A 27,692-nucleotide genomic window follows, 5' to 3' on the forward strand; every position below is an offset into this window, starting at 1 on the left:
ATCTCACCTCCGGGGACAGCCGCCTGGCCTAGCAGGCAGAGGATGGGACGCAGTGTGTCTTTTCTCGAAGGTGTTACAACTTCATATCTTTTTATTTGTTTGCCCAAAGGACGTAAATCTGCCTTCGTTAGCATGCAGGGCAGAGTGAGAGGAGCTCTATTACAGGTAAGGCAGCAAAGGAGCCATCTGAGGAGGAGGCCACAGGTGGAAGGGGACGCTGGGTTCTGTGCGCATGAAAGCACGTGCGAGGCGTCTCTGCGGGGGCCACTCTGCTGCGCCGATGAGTCACAAACTGCGGGGGGCTGCTGAGCACTGGGCTGGGTCACGATACAGACTGGGCTGGAAGTCCAAGATACAGATGGCAGAGGCTGCATGGGAGAGGAAGAATGTGGAAAAGCTCGTTTATAATGTTGTGTACCATTTACATGCTCACAGGTGCTATCTTAGGTTAATTTCACTTGCTTATTTTAATTTTTGTCACCGTAGCTGCTAGAAGGTTCTTGCCTGCCTCCCTGGCTCACATCGGGGCTCAGGGCATTTCTGTTGGGCAGCGGGGGCCCTGCACCTCCCCCCTTTGCCCTGCAGATGGCACTCGCCACACACACACCCCAGAGGATGCCAGAGCAACCCTGTGCTCCGCGGCCCGCAGGCCGGAGCGCCCGAGGCCCCATGGCACCCTGCATGGGGACCGCTGCGTGCCCTTGTCTGCGGTTCTCCCATGGGGGTCTGCTTCCTTCCAGAATGCAGTCGGTCTGCCTGGGCTGACCTTCATCTACCTGGAGTTGCTGCGTGTTTCACCGAGCGTAGCCGGTTCGTCCTGGTGGCCCTGCGTCCTCCGTGGTGTGAACACACCTCTCTCTTCCCCTCCCCTTGCGGGGACACGCTCGGGTGGGTCCCGGTTTGGCCATTCTTTGAAGTGCTGCCAGGAATGTCCGATCCATGTTTCCCGGGCACGTGGGCGTGAGTCCACGTATGGTAGATTTGCTTGAGTTGGAATTGCTGGGTCACGGGGAGTGCATATGGTCACGTTTACTGGGTCATGCCGGACTTCCGCTTTGCTTGTGCGGGTGTACACTGCCCTCGTGATGGACAGGGCCCCACTTGCGTCCAGCCTCTTCCCCATGGGCTGTTTTGAATGAGAGGCCTGTGTTCTTCTTAGTTTATGGGCTTAGGGGGTCTCGAGGGCAGTGTCACCACCCACCACCCAGGAGGTTGGGGAGGGGCCCCCAGGCACCTCGGGTGAGAAGGCGTGGGAGAGGCAGGGGCAGGCATGTCCATCGTGGCGTCCTCCACACCTGCTCCGTTTACCTGTGCTTTGGCTGGTGGTCGGGGGACAGTAGTTGCCCTTCTTGGTCCCTGACCAAGCCTGCTTCACATCCAGGGCGAGAGAGGAAAGGTTCTCAAACTGTAGACACCTTGGGTGGGCTCTGCAGTGCCCAGAAGGGGGTCCCACGTGAGGCTGGGAGGTGGCTGCAGAGTGAGGCCGTGAGGCCTGGGGGGACACCACTCTAAGCGTGGCAGGAACTGTGGCCTGACAGCTCGTGCTGTTAGAACGGCCTCTAACCCAACACAAACCTTGGCTACTCGGGCTGAGGCAGTTGCCCCCCAAAGGCTGAGAGAGCCCCCGCCTGGGAGCCCCTCTGAGACCCGGAGACAGCCTCTGCCCTCCCCCAGGTGTCACGGCTCTGGGATGTGGCCAGTGTTGTGGGCATGAGCCGGCCTTGGGGGGGCGAGGGTGCAGTGTCCCGAGAGAGAGCGTGCTGTCTGCTAACACCCCAGGGCAGGTACACTTTTGATCCACTCATTAGGTCTCTGGTGTTTGCCTCTTCCCCAGAAAAATGAGGAAAAGAAGGTGGCTTGTGGCCCCGGGACCCCCATTCTTGAAGACACAGCTCTTGTCTCTGATGATCACACAATTTCTGGTTTTCTTTGGGCCGAGGTTCCCTGTGTCACAGGCAGGACCCAGGCTGTGCCCACAAGATCTCAGTGTGCTCCCCCAGCTCTGGTGGTGTCTTCAGGCTGGGGACCGCTGGGGGCAGCCCCCCGACCCCCAGCTTCCTGACGTCACACACTGGAGTTCTGCTGCCCTGTAGCGCGACCCCATAGGACCCCGGGCGGCTCTCCCTGCCTTCCTCCCTGGCTCTTCACATTCCCTGGCTCCCCTCCTGGAAAGCTTCTGGGAGAAGCAGTCCCTCAGCACTGGACTCAGACTGACTGCCCAGCAGATTGGAACTTGGCCAGTCCTGCCCCAGTGACCCCGGCCTAGCAGTGGTCCCTGGGGCAGTCGAGCTGACCGCCTGGCACGCGGGTGTGGTGGGGGGCAGTTGCTGTGACACTGGGCCCAGCTGCCTCCCCTGAGCCTCACCTGTGGGTGGGTCAGGTGTCCTGGGGTTTGGCTTGTGTGGACTGTGATCTTTGTGTTCCTTTGGGGTCACCCTCGTCCACCCCCAGGCCCCCGGCAGGTGCAGGCCTGGGCATGGGACTCAGGCTGGGCCAGTCTGGAGCGTGCAGAGCTCCTGGCCACAGTGATGGGATAGTGATCTGCGTCAGGCTGGTGGGTTAGCCCAGGATTTTCCAGAACCCCTGGGAAAATGGCCAGTGAAGTATAAGCCAAGAAGTTCCAGTGACCATCTCTGGCACCCCAGGGATGGGGGAACCCTGATCGAGGGTGCAGTGGACAGTCAAGAAAGCAGAGTCTAGAGATGGGGAGAGAGATTCCAATGATGTCGTTGGAGCATCAGGATCTAGCTGTACCCGAAGCAGGTCCCTCCTCTGGCCTTTTTGGTAAAGTGGCCATTAGATTCGTAGTTTCGTGAGCAACGCAGCAAGGAGCGCGCTGTGGTGTGTCAGCATTGGTCCGCACAGCCTCTGAGGTCTCCCTGGCCGGCTAGCACTGTGGGCTTCTCTCTGACGTATGCCCACTGGGGAGCCTGCCCCAGGGCTCCCCTCTCTTTCCATGTGGAGGATGTCCCCATGCTGCCCTTTCCGAGGGGTAGCTAGAGACCTCCACGGTGGCCTTCAGCTCACACCACTGCTGGCTTTCTCCATGCTCTAGAAAGTGCTAGAAAGAACCTCATTTAGCCTCAGAGGAAACGGCCCCCGGGCCCCCCAGAGCCAGCTGAACATAGAATGGGCTGCCTGGAGAGGAGGGCATGCTCATCACCTAGAGATGGCCCGCAGAGGCTGGCAGGCCTCCTTCTGGGGAGGCTGAAGAAGGGGCAGCAGCCAGAGGCTGGGGCGAAATGAAGCCTCAAATGCATCCTGAGTCTGCTGATGGTGATGGCACCTGTGCTAGAAATTTGCTGTGCCTCTGGCCCCTGGACGGACCCTGGGAGGCTAGTCCTGTTTCCCACTGACAGACACGGAGAATCAGCGCCACCACTTCCCACTTGCGGAGGTGGAAGCTGAGGCCCAGGCAGGGCAGGGGCGCTGGTACTGTCCTGGCCTCGATTCCACCCGGTCTGTGGCCTCCTCCTCTAGGTCATGGGCTGAGCAAGAGCTGTGAAAACCACCACGGGTAGAGATAGATGCAACCGTGTAGACATCCGAGTAGACTGGCAGATGTTTGCAGATGTTACAGCTGATTTCGTTAAGTGTCTTCTAAACATTTTGCAATAAGACTCTGAATAAGAGTAATTTTTTTCAAAGTATGCCTGTGCCCCCACCCATAGGTTTGTGAATTTGGGACATTCCAAAACAGAAAACCACCTAAAAGTACAAGTTCAGGGCGCCTGCGTGGCTCAGTCCGTTAAGTGTCTGACTCTTGGTTTTGGCTCAGGTCGTGGTCTAGGGTCGTGAGGTCGAGCCCCGAGTTGGGCTCCACACTGAGCATGCAGCCTGCTTAGGATTCTCTCCCTCTCCCCCAGCCCCTCCTGCTCATGCTACCTCTCCCTCTGTCTCAAAAAGAAAAGTAAATATATAAAATAAAATGAAAGCACAGCTTTATTAGTTCAGAAACAGAAACCGACCCAAGGACCCCAACACCCCCAAGCCTGTGTGCAGCTCTACCCTGACCCCCCGGTGCCCAGAGAGGACCCCTCCTCACTCATAAGGCTAAATCACCACCGAAAATAGGCCTCTTGGTACTGGAAGCCTCCCAGCCCCCAGCCTGGCTGGCCCGGCGACGGCACCCCCAGCGCCCCTTGCCTCCCCTTCCGACGTGACAAGGCCAAGGTACGTTCTGTACCTTTCGGGGTGTTTCATCCAGAGGGGATGAGGGCGAGGGGCTCCGGGCCCCATGGCGGTGAAACCAGTGCCTTCTCTGGGCCACCACACATGTGCAGCTGCCTGCGACCTCCCCATGGCATTGTCTCCCAGGGGCCCAGCAAGGCGTGGCCTCGTTTCACCCTTCACACCCGCTGACACATGCTCATGTGCGTGCGCGTGCACACACACACACACACACACACACACACACATTTTGACCCATGGAAGAGCTGCCACACAAGGGTGGCATCCCAGGCTCCCCAGCACGGAGAGGATGTTTGGGGCGGTTTTCTCTGGCCTTGCACACTGTGGACCCCAGAATGGGGTGGGGGGCCAGGTGTGTCGCCGGCAGAGGGCCCTGAGGCAGCCCTAGCTGGAGAGGGGGCGTCAGAAGGCCGTCTCGGGGCTCTCCTGGCTGCAGGGCCAGGCCGGCCCTATGAGGCCAGGGCCCTGTGTCATCTAGGAGGGTGGGTGTCACCAGGAAGACCCACTGCTCCCTGAGCGGGACCCCAGGGGAGGTGCCCCCTGGCCGCCTCCGTGTTCTCCCCGCCTTCACCCCTGTGCCCTTCCCCCCTGTTCTCACCGCCTGCCCGTCCCTGGGCCCGGCCTTCGGCCTCCCCCCTGGTCTGGGAGGCTCAGCTTTCATTTCCCTGCCTCCGCGCACTGCCTGCGGCTGGGGCCGCTAGAGGGCGCCGTGCTGCCGGGCCGGGAGGGGCCGGATGCACACCCACTCCCGCGTGACACGCCTGTCCCACACTCACGCCCAGGGCCACACTCACAACAGACTCACGCCCAGCTCCCACACGCTCATGCACGCAGACCCAGGCCACACACACACACACCCACACCCAGGCCCCCTCAGACTGCACATGTGGGCCTGCTGGCACACCCACACACACTCCCGCCCAGCCCACAGGCTGGCCACACTCACTCGCACGCCCCCTCTTCCTGGAGGCAGCTGTGTCTGGGCTGGGACTGGGGCAGCAGGCCTGGGGAGCCTGCCCTCCCTCTGGGCCCTCGCCCTCCTCCGCTGCCCTCGCAGGCACCCTCACCAAGGCCTCGAAGACATGGAGGTGCTGGGTCTCAGGGTTTTGCTGCCAGCGGGGGCCCCAGGATTTAAAGCAAGTGGAGCAGGGACGCCCGGGTGGCTCAGCTGTTGAGCGTCTGCCTTCAGCTCAGGGTGTGACCCTGGGGTCCCAGGATCGAGTCCCACATCGGGCTCCCTGCATGGAGCCTGCTTCTCCCTCTGCTGTGTCTCCGCCTCTGTGTGTGTGTGTCTTTCATGAATGAATAAGTGAAACCTTAAAAAAAAAAAATCAGGTGGAGCAGCCTCGCATCAGCTCGCCAGCCCTTTTATCTTTTTTCCACCTGGCACCTGGCACCTTCTCAGGGGCGAGGAGCCTGAAACCGGCCAGTGCTCTGAGTGTGGGGGCCTCCTGGCCTAACCTGCAAGCCCAGCAGAGGCTGGGTGACCACCTGGGTGACCACCAGTGGCAGCCCTTCCAGCCGCTTCCGCCCTGCCCCACCTCCACGCCGGCCTTCACGCTGTGCCTGCCGCCTGTCCCACCACCCCTTCCTCAGCTTTCCCAATGAAGGAATTCCCAGAATCCTCCCACATGGAAGGGCCCTTCATGTGGGCAACCAGGGGTAGCAGAGAGACCATCTCAAGGGCAGGGGTAACCCGTGGCCATCACAAGTCTGTGATGGACCCACACCAGGGCCCTTTCTGCTGCTCCCCCCACACATCTCACCTCCGGAATTATCTGCCACTGCCTTGACTTCCCACAGCCTTCTTATTTCCAAATCCTTTTTGAGATTTCCAGAATAGAAAAAAATTCAATGTGCCCATCTGGTCAGGATTCACCCATTGGTCCCCGATGTCCTACTTTGTAGAGAGGAGCAGCGGGGGGCAGGTGGCCCAGGGGCCTGTCCCTAGACTGCTTCATCGGGCTGGGGCACTTTGCAGGCCTCGCCTCAGCTCCTGGGACGTTGACGCTTTTGAGGATCACAGGACATCCACTTTACCCGATGCTTCCTCATGATGTGTCCTGGGTTATGCACTTTGGGCGGGAATCTCCCAGAAGTGGTGCTTCTCTGTGTGCTTCTCAGGGGCGTCCTAACGGGAGGCGTGGGTGGTAATGTCCATTGATGGAGATGGTGACTGCCGTAAAGTCAGGCAGGCTTAGAGGCTTTCCTCCCTTTGGGATCTATGGCCGTTTGTGGGGAGATGCTTGGAGACTATAGAATCCCACTCCTCACCCCACTTCTATTCGTTGGCTCTAACGTCTGTTGCTGCTTCTTGAATCAATTATTTCTCTGATGGTTGCCAAGACATCCCATCTTTCATTCTTACTTACGTTTGTGGTTGGCTTTCTACCGTAAAGAATGTTTTCTTCTCCCCACTTATTTCCTTATACCAGTGTGGACTAATGGAATTCTCTTTGATTCAGTTATAACAGGTATAATCTGTTACTATCATAATTTGTTTTGAGGCTCAAATGGTCCCCGATGTGGCTCATGGCAGCCCTTTCCGGCCAACTCTGGGTCACATCCCCACCATTCTCTAAGCCCTCCCTTACTTTTCTGGTGCAAAAAGATGTTTCACATTCATAATGTTCTACCTTTATCTCACCATTTCTCACGGAGCCCCGGTTCCTTTAGTGGCAAGCGGTACTTAGAATCGAACCCCAGTGCACCAGACGTTCCTACCTGGCCTCTGGGTGTCTCTGCTCTCTGGCCCTCTCCGTGGACAGAGGTAGGACACGTACGCCTAGGTGGACACTTGCAGTGCACACGTCCATCCACCGGAGCCTCTGTTTCCGTATCTCTCAAGCCCTGTGCGTTCACACCAGCACCTCTGATTCCAGTCCAACGCCGCCGGCTTCATCCCAGCCTGATGCCTTTGCAAATGTGCGCCCTCCTTCTCCTACAGGGAGAGACCTGGTTTACATTATTCTCTCTCCATTTACAGATTTGCTCAGTCCCCTTGAATATGCCACACTGGCCTTGCTGGGCTCCTGGGTGCCCGCTCCTCCCCTGCCAGGCTGCTGGGTGCCCGCTTCTCCTCGACTGGGCTCCTGGGTGCCTGCTCCTCCCTTGTCAGGCTCCTGGGTGCCTGCTCCTCCCCAGCTGGGCTCCTGGGTGCCTGCTCCTTCCCGACTGGGCTCCTGGGTGCCCGCTCCTCCCCAGCCAGGCTGCTGGGTGCCCGCTTCTCCTCGACTGGGCTCCTGGGTGCCTGCTCCTCCCTTGTCAGGCTCCTGGGTGCCTGCTCCTCCCCAGCTGGGCTCCTGGGTGCCTGCTCCTCCCCGACTGGGCTCCTGGGTGCCCGCTCCTCCCCAGCCAGGCTGCTGGGTGCCCGCTCCTCCCCTGCCAGGCTGCTGGGTGCCCGCTTCTCTGTGGCCAGGCTGTCATCCCACTCACCACTCCAGAGCCTCCTTACATGGGGCCCTGGACCCCTTCCCAAGCCTGGGGGGCCATGGGCTACCCTCCCACGAGGAGGCAGGAAAGACCCCAGACTTCTGCTGCCTCATCTGCCTGCCTGCTCTCTCCCACCCTGATTCTTGAGTGAAGCAATGAGTCTTTGCCAAGTTTGCTTTCCCCACGATGCCTTGCATGAGCTGGTTAAGCTGAGCGGTGACGGCCTTCCCCGCTGGGAGAGGCCCTTCAGGTTCCTGGCCACTGTCACGTTTGTAGCTCCCTTCCAGCCGCACGGTGGGCGGAGTGAGTGCTGTTTTCTGGGGAAGAAGCTGACTCAACCTCGGGTCTCCCCAGCCAGTGAGGCCGTGGCAGGGCAGTTGCCCCCATGTCTGTCACCGTTGTCCCTGTGCCTGGATGAACGCCAAGCCCTGCCGTGTCTGTGTCCGTATGGGAGAAGGGACCATCTGTGGCTGGCTTCTGGGCAGTCCCCTGGGCTCCGCTACTGTGGGAGAGCACGTGCTCCCAGGACAGAGGAACCCCAGCTCATCCTGGAGCTGCCGCTTCCAGCAGGAAGAGCTCTGAGCCTCAGGTCTCATCTGAGATGGGGATGGGGGGGCGGTTTCCTTTACATCCTGAGCACCTTTGGTCCAGGAGGAGCTCGATACACACCCAGCTGCAGGAGATGAGTCAGGGAGATGCCACGTATGCACAGCACAGCAGGGCCCGAGGCTGCCCACCTGACCCTCCCGATGCCCGGGGCACTCCTGAGGGCAGGCTCCCCCAGGCCCCCACTTCTGGGTAGAATCACGGGGCTCATGAACCAGGATAGTCACGGCACCACTTTGAAAATTTGCCCCTAGAGACCATGTCCTCCGATTTCCAAAACATCCTCGCAGACCGGCTCGCAGCCTTCCCTTCGGGTGGGGGGATGGCTGGCAGTGCTCACAAGTTTAGGTACTTGGACGGGGCCGGGAGGAGGAAGCACTGGTCCAGCCGAGCTGGTCTTAGCTGCTCCTAGCCTTGTGGCAGCCGGCGGAGCGTGGCACGGCCTCCACAGGGCCGGCCTCACCCAGGAGGGAAGAGGCTTGATTGGAAAAGCTGGCTTTTCTGTAAAGAGGGTGCGGTTGGCTGTTTCCCAGCTTACTGTGCGGGGAGAAGCAGGTGGCTGCTCCCAGCCTCCCTCACCCTCATGCAAGGAGCTGTACCCCACTGTCGCCACGGCTGTCCGTTCCTGCCACCCAGAGTGATTTGGAAAGGCGGCTCAGCTTTGCAAGCACCTCTTGTGTGTGCTCAGCAGTGTGTCGGACGAAGAGTCCCCAGTCTAGTGCCGGGCATGGAATGTGTGTCCAGGGGGCTTATGGGGCTGGAAGGGGACTCTGTGAGATGCAGAATGCGGGGAGATAAGGCGGATAGGGTGAGGGTGGCAGCACAGGGGATCACCCGACCAGCAGGGACTGTGTTTGCCCTGCTTCTGTCCTACCCAAAGTGGGCACGGGGCCGGACACACTGCAGGCTCTGAATGACAGTGTTAGGGCATCAGGGCTGAGAACCCAAGGGAGCCGGGGTGGGAGCCTGGAGATGGTGGGCGGGCTAGAGCAGAGCCCTCTGCTGCGGCAAGGATCTCTGAAAGCCCCCAAAGCATGACTGAGAGGTGGGTGGGCCGCAGGAGGAGGCCCCACAGCAGGGTCACCTGTGTTTCAGGAGCAGACGCCCCGCATGGGGCTAGCCGGATGGCCACTGCTGGGGAACTTGTGTCGCTATCTCCCCCCCAACCGACCCTGTGCTGGGGATCTCAGTACCTGGAGGCAGGCGCTGGGTCGGCCTGGGTCTTCTCACCAGAGCACTGTAGCGTTTTCTCTGATCATGGGATTGTAAGGAGAGCTGCTGGCAGGGAGGGGGCAGCACTGGCTTGTCGGAAGCAGCAGCGGCGTGGGCACCAGGCCCTGGGTGGGTGCCTCTCAGCCTGACCAGCCCTGGCCCAGGTGCACGGGGGCTGGGGAGGAGCCTACTCTGCAGCCCCAAGGCAGGGGATGAAGTCTCTGGGATGTGACCCTGCATGGGCTACTTGACCTCTCTCTCTCTCTGTGCTCTGTCTATATCCTACAGGTGACACTGTTGCTCTTGCAGGATGCTCTGAGGGGTGCAGGTGAGCCTGCCTGTCCCCTCCCTCCCTCCCTCCCCGGTTCCTGACTGAGATCTCTCATGGTTTCCGGCTCAGACTGACACACGGCTGGGAAGAGCTCTTTGGTCCAGCTGTATACGTAGCAGTGAGGCCTTGGAAATATTTCCAAATAAAGACTTTTCATGGAATCTGAGTGTCTTCTCGTGTGCCCTGGTCTTTGGAGCCCAGTGGTTAAGCACACAGGTTCTGGGAGCTGCTGCTTGGGTGTGAATCCCAGCTCAGCTGTTTGGCCGTAGGCTGGTTACTTAACCTCTCTGGTGCTCGCTTCCTCGCTGTAGGTGGTGGGGTAACGTGTCTCCTTCCTAAGGTCGTTGGGAAAACACAAACTGTGACAGCAACAGACGCAGGACCTACTGCACCAGAGACTGTTCTATTAGTTCATTTACCCTCAAAGCAGCTGTATGGGGTGGTTAACTATTATTATCTCTGAGAGGTTAGGTAACTCTCCTGGGGTCAGAGAGCTGCCCTTTGAACCCATAGTCCAGCGTGAGCACCGTTACCTGTGATTACTGCTTCTCCATCTGTTTCTGTACCGTTTTAGGTTAGTCCGGTGGACTTTTAAATCAAGTGAGCCGCCAGGGGCAAGTGCTGTGAAGTCCTGCTAGGTGGGGGCTGGAGCCGGGAGGAACCACTCACTGGCGCCAGAGGAGCTCCAAGCTGCAGGGCAGAGAGAATGTGGCTCAGGGTCATCAGGCTGGGGACTACGAGCCTCAGTTCTGCTCTGGTCCCTTGGAAATGAGGGCGATCCAGGTGGGGCTTCCAGACCCTACCCCTCATTCAGCTGGAGCAGCTCTCCTGTCGGGATCAGGTGCCTTGTGAATTCCCAGAGTCCTAGCCTCTGAGTGTCCCAGCAGGTTCTGCTCCTTCAAAGCATGTGACAGCTTCGAGGAGCACTGATCTTCCCCATCCCCACCCCACCTCCCCGTTTACAGGTAGGGAGGCTGAGGCAGGCCAGGAGTTGGGTGGGAGGCAGGCATGGCAGGGGCACCAGCGCCCCCTCCCCTCCCTGCCCTTCCGACCTCCGCCTATGCGTGCAGCCCCACCTCACAGCCAGATGGGCCCCGCCACCCTGGGCTCCCTCCCCAGCACTCCGTCTGGAGGCCTCACGGGTCTCATGGATACTTTCTGTGTCTGGGGGCTGGCAGGACCCGGGTGGTGTGTGGAAGTCATTTCTGGCTTTATTCTGGCCACAGTCAGCCAGGAGGGAGAAGAGGTGGGTTCATCTGTTTGGAACCTGCCAGTAAAGGGGAAGCACCAGTGTCTTCATACAAAACTTTGAAGGATATTTTATTTTTATTGGGAGGGGGGAGATAGAGGGAGAAGGAGAGAGAGAATCTGAAGCAGGCTCCATACCCAGCGTGGACCTTGACTCAGGGCTCAATTTCAAGACTGTGAGATCATGACCTGAGCTGAAATCAAGAGTTGGCTGCTTAACCATCTGAGATACCCAGGCACCCCATCATACCAAGTAGTGGGTTTTCTGTTTTAGATTTTATTTACTTATTTAAGAGAGAGAGAACAAGCAGGAGGAGGGGCAGAGGGAGAGGGAGAAGTGGATGCCCCGCTGAGCAGGGAGCCCATGTGAGGCTCAATCCCAGGACCCCGAGATCATGACCTGAGCTAAAGGCAGACGACTAAGCCACCCACTCCCCCAACCCAATATAAGAGAGCTTAAAATAAACTCCTGTCCTGCCTCTCCACCTACCAGGATGGAAGCTCCTGAGTGCCTCCTGTGCTCCAGATCCCCTCTGCAGGCCTGCGAACACCTGCTCCCAGACCTGGGGGTGGTGGGCAAGCCGAGGGACCCCGGGGCCCCAGGGAGCCCAGCTGGCGTGTCCTGGAGCTGAAGTAGAAGTCTCCGGAGGGTTCTGTGAGCCTAGGCTGGGGAGGCTGGAGGCGGGCAGGGAGGGGAGGAAGCAGAGAGTTTCAGGGCTCCTGTGGACGGGACCCTCTGAAGGCAGGCAGGAAGCAGGACAGGCTCCCATTTGGCAGAAGGCCATTGGCAATCGGAGACGTTTAAAAACAAATCTTGTGGGACGTCTGGGTGGCTCAGCAGGTGAGCGGCTGCCTTCGGCCCAGGGCGTGATCCTGGAGACCCGGGATTGAGTCCCGCATCGGGCCGCCTGCATGGAGCCTGCTTCTCCCTCTGACTGTGTCTCTGCCTCTCTCTGTGTGTCTCTCATGAATAAATGAATGAAATCTTTTTAAAAAAGAAAAACAAAAAACAAATCTTGTGCCGCAGCTCCAGCCCCAGGAGAGTTGGGTTGGATCCGGCAAGGATTGGTTTGGACAGTGGCTCTTGACAGGCCACATTGGAAGCTGTCAGAAGTCCTTTAGCTGCTGGGGGGTGGAGGGACTGGGCCATGAGGGGTTGGGTGCCTGGACTGGGCCTCCTGGCTCTGCTACGGACTGCCATGTGGTGGCTCAGGCCTCCTGATCTCTCAGGTGATGGCAAGAGTCTTTTTGGAATATTCCAGCATTTGCCAGGTCCAGGAAGTGGCACATTTCCTCCTTTGTGTAACCAGCCTGTAGGGTAAATACAGTTTTCTGGGTTTTAAATGAGAAACTTGAGCATCAGAGACAGTAGCAGCCTGGGAGTTGAACCAGGTATGTCTTTTTTCTTTTTTTTTTTTTTTGAACCAGGTATGTCTAACCCCCAGAGTCTCTACTTATAACCCCTGTGGAGCTTGCCCAGACTCAGTTTCCCCACCTGCCCCTGCCTCCCTGCTGCTGAGAGAGGTCCTGGGCACATGGAGCCTGGGGATATCGTGGGGGCCTAGGAACATGTTGGGGGTGTCAGAGCTCAGTCATGTGGCAGGGCTCCTCGTTGTGGCTGCAAGTGGGGCCCGGGCTGGAGGCCTGAATCAGGGCTGCAGAGAGGGGGCGGCAGGCACGCCCGCCCGGAGCAGGCTCTTTGCAGGCAGGCGAGGTGGGAAGGCGGGCCCTCCCGGAGCACCTGCTGCCTCCCTGGCCAGCCCCAGGCCCGGAGCAGACAGCGGCGTGAGCCCGGCGCTTCCCTGAGCGCTTCTGCAGTTGCATCAAGACGCTACCTACGGGCTACGCCTGCTGTAGATCCCGGCTGGGCTCTATCTCACCCATCGCACTGTCCCCACTTCACAGATGAGGCACACTGAGGCCAGGCAGCCGCGTGGCCAGCGTGAGGGCCAGCCCTAGGAGCCGAGCTCCCTATTCCCGGCTCCTATTTCTGTGCCTACGGCCTCTAGGGTGGGACCTGGAGAGATGAGCCGGGTGTGAGTAGTGTAGGCTGCGTCGTGAACAAACGCTGCTGGGCCTGTGTTGCCCAGTTATAAGCGTGTGGTTTATATCCCCACACGTATGCGGCCACAGAGCAGAGACAGGGGTGTGGACAGGGCTCAGATGTGGGGCTGTGGCCCAGGTGACAGAAACACCCTCTTAGGACCTGGCGGGGTCCTCGACCTCTGCTACGACGAGCCGTCTTCTGGGCACCGCCAATCCGATTCCCCTTCCTCGGGGACCCCCGTCCCCAGAGCCTCCCAGCCCGGTGCCGAGGGCTGGGCCCACCCTGCTGTCGCTTTTCCTGCGGTCTGCAGGTGTCGCCTCCGCGGGCCTGACCCACTCACAGCCCCGCCACCGCCTTCCCGCCTCCCAGAGCGTGGTCTCCCTGTCGCCTCCTCTTCTCTCTCCGTCGGGATGTTTTGTGGGAGAAAAGAGAGGCGCGGGGCTCCCGGGCTCCGGCCTGCACACGTCCCGCAGCGTCCGGAGAGCAGGCTGCTGCTCGGAGCCCCGCTGCCCCGCTGGCCCAGGGGACAGGTGGCCTCCCCGAGACGGGCTGGGCCGCGCCCCTCTGCCCTGAACCCTGCGGCTGCCCACCGACGGTTCGCGACCCGGTTCTGGAAGAGAGCGGCGATGGTGAAGCTCTGGGGACTGATGCTCCAGGGGCCGGGAGTGTGGAGAGCCCTGAGGAGTTCTCTGGCTCCTTTCCTCCCCGCGCACCTCACAGAAAAGTAGGCCTCGGAGTGGCTCCCAGGGCCGTGGGAGAGCGGCCTGGATCCCGGGTGCTGGGAGTGCTCACCCCCGCGCTCCCCCTGCCTCTCGATTCCTGCCACAGGCGTGGCCAAGGAAGCAAGCACTTCCTGAGAAGTTTGTGCTACCTCCCATGACATTTCAAGGCACTTTATTTTTCAAAATATTGTAGGGATTGAGTTATTTTTACCCCGGCCTCACGGGGATTGGAGAATACGGTTGCCGCAGCTCGGGCAGACAGACTGCTAGTGTGGAGTGGTTAGTCACGGCCCCTTTCCGGGGCAGTTGGATGGTTCGAGGAAATGTGGCGGGCCCCCAGGTGTTCCCTGTGGCTCACCGAGCATCCTGAAACCCAAATGCCCTCCCTCCCCTGAGCTCCCCAAGGCGAGGGCTGGGGACGCTGGAGGGGCGGCAGCAAAGCATCTTCGGTCAAAGCCACTTGTTTGCCTTCCCATCCTGCTCCAGTCCCTTCAGGCCTCAGTTTCCTAATCTTTAAAAGGGAATAATGAGGGTAGCCCAGGTGGCTCAGTGGTTTAGTGCCGCCTTCAACCTGGGGTGTGATCCTGGAGACCCGGGATCGAGTCCCACATCGGGCTCCCTGCAGGAGGCCTGCTTCTCCCTCTGCCTGTGTCTCTGCTTCTGTCTGTCTCTGTGTCTCTCATGAAAAAATAAATAAAATCTTTTTTAAAAAAAAGGAATAATGAGGGGCACCTGGGTGACTCGGTTAAGCATCTGACTCTTGATTTTGGCTCTGGTCATGATCTCAGGGTCGGGAGATCGAGCCCATGTCAGGCTCCACACTCGGTGGGGAGTCTACTTGGGATTCTCTCCCTTTCCCTCTGCCCCTCCCCATTCTCTATCTCTTTCTCTCTTTCCCCCTCTGTCTCTAATAAATAAGTAAATCATAAAAGAATAAAATGGAAATGAGTATTAACCCTCGGGTTGGGGAGAATAGAACAGCGTATCCTGCAGAAAGCATTCAGCACATTTCCTGGCACATAGTGAGTGCTCAGCAAATGCTGAGTAGTGTTATCTTTATGGGTGTTCCCGTCAGGGTGATTATTTGAGGAAACTGGCACCAGGATAACTGTGGAAGGGAGGGACTTGCCTTGCAGCTACTGGGGTCCATGTGTCACTGCAGCCTCTTCACTGCACCTCTGCAGCCGTGTGAGCCCGTTTCTGGGGAGATGCTCTGGGTGTGCCCGAGCTGTCAGCCTCCAGAGGCCGGGGGTCTCCCACCCGAGCAGGGGCCCGCAGCCCAGGCACGTGGCCCTACACTGTCCCTCCTGGTCCACGTGGCTCTGGGTCCCTGCCATGTGGTGGTGGGGCTGGGAGCAGGGGAGCCACACAAGGAGGGACCTTTCACTATAGTGTGGAGCCCTGTACGCAGTGATCTCTGGAATAGAGGGAAGCCTCTCTCTGAAAGAGAGCCAGCTTCTTCCACCAGGCACCCCTACTGTTGACGTGGCCCAGCCTCACACCCCGGCCCTCTTCCCAGCACGCCCTGTTCACTTGGTCTGCCCTTCACAGTTTGAGTAGATTTTGTGCCGGGGACCCCGGGCTGCTGTGGCCGGCCTCTTGCACCCCGCTGCCCACTTTACCTAGAAAACCACCCGGTTTCCCCTGCTCCTGTGCTGCTCAGCAGCCGGGCTCTGCAGGCAGGGCCAGGGCAGGGGCCTGAGGGCTGTGGGGAGCATGCAGATCTTCTCTGACAGGCCCTGGTGGGCCCCCAGTCCCCAGGAGCAGCAGAGGTACAGGTATCAAGACCCATGGATCCGCGCACTTGGCAGTTCATAGAAGACACTTGTCCCCTCTCCTGTCCCCTTGAGCCCATTCCTAGGTCCTGGCCACAGGACTGGGCCCTTGTCCCTCCCAAAAGTTGGAGCCAGAGTGCTCCAGTGGCAAGCCACCTATGTCCACCCTAGACCCTTGCCCCAACAGATGGAAGCAGAGAGGGGGCTTCGAGGGGCTCTCCTGAGACACACTTGTGGCTCACAGTCCCAGAACCAGAAGCCTCTGGGGCTCCCGGCCTGTCTGTGAGGCTCGCCACAGGGTGACTTCCACTCGTTTACTGACGTAGATGTTTACAGATGATGTTCATAACCACCCTGGGTGAGATTAATGTCTCCCTATTCACAGGTGAGGACACAGGCACAGAGATGGGGTTGGCCACCAGCAGCGAGCGGCACTGGTATTCTGTTTCCAGTCTGAGTGCTCGGGCTGGGGCTGTCCAGGGCAGGTGGTGCCAGGGGCCTCTGTAGGCTTCCCAGGGGCTCCCGCCCTCGTGGCATCACACGGACTGGAGAGCAGGTGCTGGGGAGCTGCCCTCCTGCATCAAGGCTGCTCGGGCCTTACCTGTACTCGGGGACCAGAGAGATGGGCAGGATGAAACCAGCGGGGGAATGGGGCAGTTAGCGGGAGCCAGTCTTCCACTGACTCCACCCAGCTGTGCAGCCCAGGGCTCAGCCATGCTGGAGGCCCATCTCTCCCAGAATCCTCTTTCTGGGCCTCATTCCTCCTGCATGCTGGCTTTCTGATGGCCTCCTTGCTCTGCCCACCTGCCCACCTCACTTTCACGGGCCTTCCTGTGGGCACAGCCCACCTGCGTTTCACCAGTGGCATCTAGCTGTCTGTCTGACACATGCACACCCCACAGGGACCCAAGTTCATGACCCACCTGACGTGGGGCACTGCCTGAGGCCGCATCACCCACAGCTGGGACTGCACCTCCCTATCCAGGAGCAGTCATGCCCATGGGACGAAGCAGAGAAGCTCTGGAAGGCTGAGACTTGGGAGCCTGGGAATAGGAGTCTTTCTGGGCTCAGGGCCTTTATCTCAAGATGGAACATCCTGGATGCCAGGGTCCCTCACACCACGAACTCAGTTGCTGGTACCGAGCAGGTGCTGGGGTGTGTCTTCATTTCTCATCTGCCATGTGGTGGGTTCAGTGGGCCTGTCTAGGCTGGAACACAGCAGCACGGGGAAAAGCCATTTTTACCCCAAAGAGCCCCATCAACCCTGTCGGGGGTTAATGTTTTTGATATTGCTTCCAGTGGTTGGGTTTTTTTTTTCTTTTTAAAAATTTAATGTAATTTCTCAGATTGTAAAAGAAATCTATATCTTTTTGGGAAAGTAGAGAAAAGCACAAAGAGGAAAATCCACAAAGGGAATCATAGTTAGCATTTTGTTTTCCTTCTTTCCTTCCTTCCTTCCTTCCTTCCTTCCTTCCTTCCTTCCTTCCTTCCTTCCTTCCTTCCTTCCTTTCAAGATTACTTATTTATTTATTCGTGAGAGACACAGAGAGAGAGAGAGAGAGATGGGGGCAGAGACACAGGCAGAGGGAGAAGCAGGCTCCATGCAGGGAGCCGGGATGCAGGACTTGATCCTGGGTCTCCAGGATCAGGCCCTAGGCTGAAGGCCGGCGCTAAACCACTGAGCCATCCTGGTGTCCCTGTTCTGCCTGTTTCTTAAAAAAAAAAAAGTTAAGAGCATGCTCAAGGAGTCACTTGCTCCAAGCGTGTTCCCGTCTCTGGGATGTGGTTGTGTCCTCACTGAATTGCAGCCTCCAGCCTCCCAACAAAGCTCCCTGGGGTCCAGCCTGGGGTTGCATCCTCCGGGGTGCAACCTGTCGGGAAGCTGCCAGCCCAGCAGAGCAGGAGGGCAGGCTGGTGACACCTGCAGCCCTCTGCCCCAGGGTGGCCTGGGAGACAGAGAAGGTCTGAGCCAGGCATGTCCCTCCCCCACCCCTTTGTGCAGACAAAGCCCTATTACCCCATCGTGTCTGGAACCCCTGGGTGGGAGGAATTGTGCCCCGCTCCCCACATGACCATTTCATGGCTCTGGGCATGCCTGCCAGTCCACAGCCCCCAGGGGCCAGGAGCAGACTTGCTGGTGGCACGGTGGGAAGGACGTGTGGCAGATAGTGACGGGCAGGCTCCAGCATCCACTTCCACATACCTGTTCAACAAGTGTGTATGTGGTGGGTGGCCCTGGAGATCCTGGGGTGGGGGGAGTGCGTGTGCCTCTCCTCCCTGCCTTGCCCCTGCCCAGCCTGGTGGGGCACATGCAGCCCTGGCTCACCCTCCTCATGGGGTGGCCTATGCCCTTCCCCCCTCCCCCCCTTCCTGGACAGCGGGGTCAAAGGGCAGAGAATCAGTGCCCCTGAGTTGCTTCATCGGCCGGGCTAATGAGGGTGCTGAGTGGCCTTGCGCACACCCCTGGCTACTGTCAGCCTCGGGGTCAGGGTTCCATCAATGGTGTCAGGATTCTTTTTATATTTTTAAAACTTACTCTTGACAGGTAACGTACAGAACAGCATACAGAACTTGGTCACACTAGCTTAGGACGTGAACAGGCCCGTGGAAGCAGAACGTGACCAGCCTCCCTCACCCAGACCCCCTTGGGTCCCTTCAGTCACCATCCCCTGAGATAACCACGACTCTGACGACCTCAAACAGCAGAGATTGGTTTGCCTGTTCTGGAACTTTCTATAAAGGGAATCATAGCACACGTGCTCTTCTTTCTCATGGTCTCGGCCTTTTAAGGTGGGGGTCTGCTGGGTGGGCGGTGGGACCATGTGGCGTCGTCAGGGCATCCGTGATCGGGCAGCGACGCTTCTCCAACGGTGGGGTTTTTCAGTCACTCTGCAAACGCTCCCTGACTGTTGCTCCTGCCAGAGGGACGCTAAGACCTGGCTTTGCAGAAACCTTGGGTCCGCGGGGCCGGGAGCTGGTGTATAGACAGTTTCTCCCTCTGGGGCTGGCTGGCACGGGGGCTGAGCCCACAGATGCAGAGGTAGCCCAGAGGGTGAATGGGGGCTCCCTGCAGGAGGGAGAGCCCGAGTGCAGTTCTGAGGGGTGCAAGGGAGTTTGCTGGGGGGACGAGAGCTGGGGGCAGGGCAAGGTCAGAAGGAAGAGCTTCGTTTCCTCACAGGCTCCCAGCCCTGCGCATGCAGCCACCTCCCTGGTCCTGCTCCTCTTGAACCTGGGCCCAGGAAGCCACGTGTGGAGTCGGAGGCCGGAGTGGCCCTCCTGCCCGCTCAGCCCTCGAGGAGGCCCGTTCAGCACCACCCATCCCGGTGTTGGACCTGTGCGTCCATCTCCTGGGCCCTAAGCCTGCTGCACACCAGACGTGCCGGGATTCCCAGCGGCGCCAGGAAGAAGCTGCTGGTCAGAGACCTCTCCCTATCTTCTTCCACCATGAGACCTAAGGGTTGAGACACATGCTTCTGGGAGGGGAGACAGCAGGTGCAGGCGGGGTGCTGCACGGGGGGCAGCTGTGACTCGGCCCGAGCCTCCAGAAGAGGTGGGGGTTGGATAGAGGAGTCTCTCGAGGTCCCCTCTGGCTCTACCTACCCCCTGGTTAGACGTGTGGTGTGAGTGACTGCAGGTCCCTCACCCATGGTGAGTGCGTGGGATGGAGGGTGGTGTCCCGCTGCAAGGCCTCAGGTGCCCAAATGCAGGTGGGCAGGGAGGGCAGGCGTGCCAGAAGGCAGGCCTAAGGGCAGAGCTGCGGGGGGGGGGGCACAGCTCTCTCCCCCGGGGGCCAGGGCTGGGCTTCAGTGGCTCGAGTGCAGAGATGGTGTGAATGGGACATCGGGGTAAGGAGCTGTGTGAGGGGCTGTCATCGGGCCCTCTGTGTGCCCGGAACCCTGGGTACTGCTCTGTGGGCAGTGGCGCAAGAACAACTGGCTGGAGGCCATTGGCACTTTTGCCTTGGACGGACCCTGACCTTGGCAGAGGCCAGGACACATCCAAGAAATGCCACTGAGTCAAGTCAGGTTCGCACCCTACAGGGGCCACTGATCTTGTCTTTGAGAGAGGAGCCCCTCCTCATTCCACCTCCAGAGTCTGGAGAGCTGCGTGGACCCCTCTGAGATGCCAAGTGCAGGCAGGCCAGTCCGCTCAAGCCAGCGTAGCCAGCATGTTGACTTACTGACAGGCCCTGACTTCACCTCTTGGCCGGCAGCCCCTCCCTGCAGGAGACCTGGCACCTGTTTTTATGTCTTATCACCACGACGTCATGTGGGGTGAGGGCAAGAATGTGATCAGAGCCGTGAGCACAAGCTTCGGCACGATGCCTGGCTGGGCTGGGCCTCCGCGTTCTCATCTCTGAAGTGGGGAGAAGGATGCCGACCTCACAGGACCTGACAAGTAAATGCGTCTGGTGCCCAGCCAGCCTTTGGTAGGGTGAGGCCATCTCTTGGCACAGACACCAGCACTTGGATGCCGATTGCGTGTGACCCACCCGTGGAGTTGGGTCCCATGGGTGGATGGCACCCGTGGAGGTGTGACCCATGTGCTGCCATGGTGCTGCACGTCGGGGCTGGCTCCCCGAGGGGCTGTGGCTCCCAGCCTTATCCCGTCTTCCTGTACCCGAGGTGTGTCGGTGCCTAGAGCCGAGCCAGAGATGGAGCTTCTCCGCCTTCTTCTGCTGGCGCCGCCCCCATAACCCCCCAACCCAGGGCAGAACGAGGTCCTCAGCTGCGGCCTGGCCCCACAGCCCTCTGGAGGAGGAGGGGCTCCTGTGCCCGAGGGAAGCTCTGGGGGAGAAGAGGTGGCTCCCTGGGAGCAGGTGACCGAGCCGGTGTGCACCCCTCTAGACATGCACATCCTCATCCGGACATGGGGGTATCCGATCACGCGGGCTTCGCAGGCTGCCGCGGAGTTGAGTGGGATCATGCACGTCGCGTCGAGTCGTGCCTGGCTCCCCATAAAAGTGCCACAGATGATCACTGCTGCGTCCAAACCAACTGTTATTTCAACTCACCTGTTCCCGAGGCTTCGTGTTGGTTTTCAGTAACAAGAAAATCAGAAACTACGAGAGACACTACTGTGGTTCCTGAATATTCCCCCAAATTGCCAGGTGTAACCGGGGTCTTTACCATAAAGGCTGATGTCGTTTTGTTGAGACTGAGGTGAGAAGCTCTGTTGGGGGGGTGGGGGTGGGGGATGCAGCTGCCTCTGCGGTCAGCTCGGTAAGTCCAGCGATGGACAGACGTCACCACGGCTCTGATGGAGCCAGGAGGCCGGAGGTGGGGCAGTGATGAGGCGTCTGTTTCGGGGGTGTGCTTGGAATCAGGGTGATGCCGGGTTGCCGTTCTCCGGGCTGGTGGGGAGGTCCAGGGTGTGTAGGACTCCGTGAGGGGCCCAGCGTCTGCAGGGGGCATCTCTCGGAGCAGCAGGGGGTGGAAGGGACGAGCCACTGGACTGCCACCCTCTCCTGACCTTGGGTGGCCACGAAGGGCCAGGGTCGCTTCATGCCTGCTGTGCCTGGAGCAGGCTGGGTGCTGCACGCATCATTCCATTCCTGGCCGTCGGCCACTCGCATTTATCAAATGCCTGGCCCCTGCCAGGCACTGAGATGTACCTGCCAAATATTTGCTCAAATTATTAGCTAAATAATAAGACAGTGAATTATTTTGTTGTACTTGTGCCCGAGAAGTTGCCGGGAGAAGTCCGGAGCCATCCTAAATTCCTCTTGTGTCCTGTCCTGCCGCTGCCAAGCCTTCCTGTTCTCCCGCCTGAATATTTCAAGCCAGCCACCGCGTCCGCTGTCAGCGCCCCTGGCCTGGATCCCTGTCATGACCCCCTGTTCCCGTCAGGACGCCTTTGGCTGCAGCTGACAGGACGCTCTACCAGCAGTGGCCTCAACCCTCAGGGTAGTTATTTACCTAAGAACCCAGCCGGCGATCCTCCGACTCCGGCCTGGCACTGCCGTTCACAAGGGCTGTCTTTGTCTTTCTGGCCCACCAGCCTTAGTATCAGGGTAAATCCAAGTTTTCTAAAGCCTGAAGTTTAGACGGCATGGACAAGGGGGGCATTTTAAGAAAAAAAAAAAAAAAAAGAAAAAGAAAAAGAAAAAAAAGCAACATTAGGTCTAATGAATACAAAATTAGGTTCAAAAGAATTGAAAACATATGTTCAAACAAAAACATGTACACGAATATTCAGAGCAGCATTATTCACGATATCCCCAAAGTGGAAACAACCCAGATGTCCATCAGCTGATGCATGGAAGACAAAATGTGGCGTACCCATACAGTGGAATGCTGTTCACCCATAAAAGAGAACGGGGCCCTGTGGCAGACGGCACCACGCACGGTCCTTGCAGACATGGCGTGAGGGAAGGAAGCCAGACGCAAGAAGCCACATGTTGCCTGGTCCCATTTATAGAAACGTCCAGAATAGGCAAATCTGTGGAGATAGAAGATAGATCAGTGGTTGCCAGGGGCTGCAGGGGAGCCAGAATTGGTGGACTGACCGCTTAATGGGTACGGGGTTTCCGTTGCGGGTGATGAAATGTTCTGGAAGTAGATCGTGGTGATGGGTGCCTAATGTTGTGAATGCACCAAAAGCTACTGAAGTGCACCTTCTGAGATGGTGAATTTTATGTTTTGTGACTTTTACCCCAATTTAGAAATGGCCTTTGGGGGGAACACATTGTCACCTCGTGGTCATAAGATGGCTGCCACGGTACCGGGTGTCATGGTCACCTTCAAGGCCGTGCCGGTGAGCTCCCCTCCCGTGAGAGTCCCTTTGTTTTTTGTTTTTTGTTTTTTAAGATTTATTTATTTATTTATTTATTTATTTATTTATTTATTTATTTATTTATGATAGAGAGGCAGAGACACAGGAGGAGGGAGAAGCAGGCTCTATGCTGGGAGCCCGACGTGGGACTTGATCCCAGGTCTCCAGGATCAGACCCTGGGCCAAAGGCAGGCTCCCCACTGCCTCCCAAACAAGGCCAAACTCATCACGCCATTGTCTGGATGATTCTCCTAGGACAGCCTGTCCTAGTGCAGCCTCACTCCCTCTGGAGGCACCGGCCTTAGCGTTCCCGATGGCCTGTTCCTCCACAGCTGTGGGGCCTTGGCCGTGACGTTGACCATGATGGTGGCAATGTCTGTGAGGATGGCAGTGACAGTGGCTGGTGGGGACGGGGCACTTCTGCAGGCGGTGCTTTCTGTGCCCTTCTTCCTGAATCACCCTCCCTTAAAATTCAGAATCAGGCAATGCTCCCATCCCTGTTTTATGGACAAGGGATGGGGCGCTGGGTGGGACCAGTCATAGCAGGGCAGCAGGGCAGGTGGCTGGTGCTGGTGGTGACAGTGAAGGTCACAGCTCCATTTTCGAGCCCTTGGTGGGGTGCTCGCTTTGGCAGCACATATACTTAAATCGGATCGAGCCCTTGGCGGGCCTGGCACATGGGCCACAGGCATTGTCCGCATGTCATCTGGCTATTAGGAAGGGCCCTCATTTGAGAGCTAAGGGCACCGTGGCTGTGAGCAGGGAGGGGTGCTGCCTGGGGTCCCAGAGCTAATGGGCAGCAGGGCAAGATGCAGAGCCACGCCCTCTGAGAGCCTGGCTGTCCCCGTGCTAGAGGAGCTAAGGGACGCACCGGATGCGGGTGTCTGCAAGAGCCCTCACCCAGGTGAGGCCTTGTGGGTGTCTGCATTGGGAAGATAACCTCCAGACCCCAAGGCCTTCCCTGGGCTCCTGCGCCCAGCCCAGGATCCCACCTCCCTGACCTTTCCACCCAGGGGTCCTCACACCAGTCGTGCCTCGCCGTGAGCACACGGTCCCTGCTGCTTCCGTAGACTGTGTCCCCGGCCACCCTCCTCAGTCACTGAGTCACCCCCACCCATGGCCCGAGCTCAGTCACACCAACACGGGCATCCTGTCCCCATTCTGCATCACCTCCAGTCCATCTTCCCTGGGAGGGAGAAGGACCTCGAATGCGCTCTCCATCACCCTGCCCCCTACCTTGAACACCCTGCAGTTTCCTGTGGCCTGTGGCGAGTGTGGGTCTTCTGTGTTCCCTTGCCCCCCGGCCGCACCTCCCCAGTGTCCCTCTCCTTATCACATTCCACAGTCCCTCTTGGTCCATATGCACATTTAGGTCTCATTCATACCAGTTTTTTAAAAATATATATTTTATTTATTTATTCATGAGAGACACAGAGAGAGGCAGAGGGAGAAGCAGGCTCCATGCAGGAAGCCTGATGTGGGACTCGATCTCAGGACCCTGGGATCACGACCTGAGCCCAAGGCAGATGCTCAGCCACTGAGCCACCTGGGTGTCCCTCATTCATACCAGTTTATAGATAATATTGTAGTTAGAATTTTGTGTTCTGCGTTGGCACTTAACATTATACCATCCATATTGTCCTTTTTGTTACGGTCTTTAAAATTTTCTCCACCGATTTGCCCTCCTCTCTCCTACCCCCACCCCCATCCCGGAATAATCTGTGTTAACAATCTGCTCAGCCTCTGTCTCTGCTCGCGCCCGTGTACACACCCGCAGGTACACATGGGGGTCGTCTTGTTTATCTCTTAAAGAATGGGATCGCACTGTTTTTCTTTGCACCTTGCTTTTCTCACTTCACATCCTGGCCACCCGCCAAGTGGGAGCAGAAGTGCTGGCTCATGCTTTTGAATAACTGCGTGCCCGCCCCTGGTGTGGATGCTCTGGCTTACTCCTCCAATCCCCCGTTAATGGATATTCGGCCTCTTTCCTTTCAGCGTTTTCCATTACAAATGAAAAAATATGCTTTCTTAAGCTTATTTTCATGTTTTAGAACTGTTTCCAATTTCTCACTTCAATGGTTTGGACTTTAGATTCTCTTAATGATTTTATTATTTCTACTAATGTACATCTTTGTGGAGAAAAGAGAAGTTCTGGTAACTGTGCAGCCTGTCCTTCCCGGTGTCCGCTGGGTGAGGTTTGAGCATGCAGAAGGGTGAGCCTTTATCCCACCGTGTCTTGGGGGAGGTTTCCACTCTGGGTCTCCCTGGGGCCCGTGCTGGGGACATGAAAAGCTGCCCTTGACCTTGAGGCCCCTGACCTTGGCTCCATGCTTGGTGATGCAACATTGCTGCAGAGGGGAGGCTTTCTGGCTGCAAGGAGGTCCCGGCAGGTGCAGGCTGCCCAGGCTGGTGAGGGTGCTCGCTCCCAGGGCTGTGGACGTGACCTTATTTGAAAGTCTTTTGCAAATTTAATTAAGTTGAGGCCAGGGCTGAGTGGGATGGGCCTTTAACTGGGCCCCTAACAGAGGGGAAGAGATGGGAAAGACACAGGGAGAAGTTGGCCATGCAGAGGCAGAGGTGGAGCGACGTGGCCACCAGCCCAGGGGCGCCTGGGGCCACCAGGAGCTGGAAGGCACAGGAGGGGCCCTCCCCAGGAGCTCTGAAGGGAACACAGCCCTGCCAGCACCTTGATTTCAGAGTCCTGGCCTCCAGATCTGTGAGAGAATGTCTCTCGCGCGCGCTAACCCCCCACGCCCGCCCCCACCCCAGTTGGTGGTGCTTTGTCACAACTGGTATCAGCCAGGCCTGTCCACAGCAATGACTGGAACAAATACGGGCATCTCGTCATTTCGTCTGAAAACACTTCAGTCCAGAGCCAGAGACGGGCAGGGCTGAGAGGGCGGGGGTGGGGGGGCGGCGAGGGGGCAGCCGGGCTGGGGGGCCGTGGGCACTCCTGCCTTGGCCTTCTCATGCTGGAGAGGCCTGTCAGACCCCCAGGTGGAGCCCCCCAGCCGCCGATGGTTGGGCCTTCGAGTCTCGAGCTCCAAGTGACAGACCAGGGGTTGGGGTCAACCACACAGCTTGTCCAGCAGGGCCTCAGCCGGACCCTGGGCCCCGGACAGCGGGGTCTTCTCACTGGCCAAGCCACCCTGACCGGGAAAGAAACGAGAAGGGGGACAGTTTAGAATAAATATACGCATTTTCAAATGCGTGGCCTCTTTTCACCTGTAAGTAGCAATGTTGATTATCAAGTTGAGGCGTGACCGGGAACTGAGTCGAATATACAGATCTAGTCTAATTAGCTTTTTCCCACAAGACCATGTCCAGCAGCGCATCGTGGACAGAGAGCCCTCTGATGAGTGAATCTTATTTGTTAAATTCAGAAGCATAAGGAAAAGGAGGAACTGTTTCTGAGCCTTCCTTCTGAAAACCAGCTTTCTTTTCTTTCTTTCTTTTTTTCTTAAGCTTCGGTCTTATGTGTAAAACCTTAGAAACTCCTAGAAGAAACCACTTGGTAGTCTTTGCCCTTCATTGGAGCATAGGATGTGGGCTTCCTGCGGGGCCCGATGCTGTGATTGGCAGGAGTGAGCCTTCTTTCCCCTCATGGAATAGTCTGGAAGCGTCTGCCAGGCCGGGCCGGCTTCTGGCTGCATGAGAGGGCCTGGTGTCTGCGATCAGAGGCTCGGGTTTGAATCCTGGCTCTGTCACTGCCTGATGGGGCACTTTGGGGCAAGTGACAGACTCTCTGAGCCTTGCCTTTCTTGTCTGTGATTGGGGATGGTAATGCCTCTCTGTCGGCCGTTACGAGGATTAAATCAAATCAGGTTGTGTCTGTGAAGCGTCTGGCTTGGTAATCGCTGGCCGTGAGGGAATGGGTGGCACAGATGTCCTGACCTTGGGGTGCAAGGCAGATGGCCCGTCTCCTAGCCCCTCCCAGGCCTGGAGGAGGGGGGTTGGATGGACTCCTCCTCTTCGTGCCTGCAAGCAGGGCTTGAACACTTCTGGCGCTGGGGAGCTCATTTCCTGGCCGAGGGAGCCTGGTCCGCTGTCCTTGCCGTCGTCTCTGTACCGTCTTTCCCGACCTGTGCTGCTGTGGGGCAGGGGGCGTGTGGCTGACCCTGGCCCTTGCCTCCCGCTCTTGTGTGCTGTAGGAGAGAGGACCCATCCCCACTCTCCCTGTAGTACTTGTGTTCAAAATTCTGTGTAGGTGTAGGAAGGGGTGGTCCGGCTGCAGTAGGGGGGACCACCAGGTAAGGGCCCGGCCCCAGCATGCACCGGGCCCGCCCTTCCTGCCTGTGAACACGTGTGCACAACTTTTCCCCACATGCACTGGTTGTGGAGAAGGCAGAGCTGCTTCCCCTCTCCAGGCTGAGACTCTGGAAAACGGGCTGTGGGATGCCAGCTGGCGGGGAGGGAGGCCAGGGCGGCGAGGAGGGCCCAGCCGGCACACGCAGACCCGGGGGAGCTGAATCGCCCGCTCACGGCCCTGCCAGCACCTCTGTGTCCTGGGGTAAAGACCGTCCTTGGCAGCGAGGGGCCTGCCCTGTGCCCCACATAAGGGCTCCGTCTAGGTGGGGATCTCGAGCCCAGCGCGGAGCCCAACAGCCTGAGCAACGATCCCTGGTCTGAATCGAACTTGCGATCTTGGGTTCTCTCTGTGATCTTGCTGTGCCTCTATTTCTATGTAACACATCTGTAAAATGGGACCACAGGAGCCACCACCTCCCCTGGTGCTGGTTTTCATCCTCATCATGCCCACCAGCATCGGCGCCCATCTGCCCCCCGGGGCTCCCGAGGAGACAACACCCCCCAGCCTCATTACCCCCCCGCCTTAGAAACCGAGCAGAGGGGAAGGCCGGGTGACCGATGACTAGCTGGCCCATCCCCAGAGGGGTGGAGCCCTGTTCCCCCTGCCTTGCCACCCACCCCCCCCAGACTCCAAGCCTGCCTACCGCCCTTCAGGCCCTGGACTCTTACCCTCCTGTGCCCTCTGGGTGGTCACACTCGGCCATTGACAGACATCCACCTCCCAGACTTCCAGACGCCCTCCGTCACCCCAGTCCCCTCCTGGAAGCCTGCTGACCGGGCACAGCCCTGTCCCCCACTGCCTCCCCATGGGCTCGGGTGGGGGTGGCACTTCCCTCCGTAAGCTCGGGGAGGTAAGGGCCAGGGGATGGGATGAAGCCCTGAGCAGGAGATTCAGAACGGCAAGAGCCAAAGTGGGTAGAGGGGGCCTGGGACCCTGGGCCAGAGGAGCCACCTTTGCCACGGTGGCAAAAGTGCCAGAGCATTCTGACGTTCAGATGCCAGTGGTTCCCGCCTCCACAGGAGGAAAGTCCACGGCCGTGACAGGC

General features: G+C 58.5%; 1 protein-coding gene across 2 annotated transcripts in view; it reads left to right on the plus strand.

Moving 5' to 3' along the window:
• Positions 1-27,692, plus strand: part of LHPP (phospholysine phosphohistidine inorganic pyrophosphate phosphatase) — a 127,373-nt gene that overhangs the window by 52,512 nt on the left and 47,169 nt on the right. Inside the window, exon 7 of one of the 2 annotated variants that reach the window (XM_038579043.1) lies at positions 9,730-9,750. The exons of the other annotated variant lie outside the window; for it this stretch is intronic. Within the exon in view, the coding sequence (XP_038434971.1) occupies positions 9,730-9,733 (4 nt within the window). The 3' untranslated portion in view covers positions 9,734-9,750. Of the gene's footprint in view, positions 1-9,729; positions 9,751-27,692 lie in introns of those variants that run through there. 2 annotated transcript variants of the gene reach the window in all.

Source organism: Canis lupus, chromosome 28 (genome assembly GCF_011100685.1).
Source record: "Canis lupus familiaris isolate Mischka breed German Shepherd chromosome 28, alternate assembly UU_Cfam_GSD_1.0, whole genome shotgun sequence".
In the NCBI taxonomy this organism is placed as follows: Eukaryota; Metazoa; Chordata; class Mammalia; order Carnivora; family Canidae; genus Canis; species Canis lupus.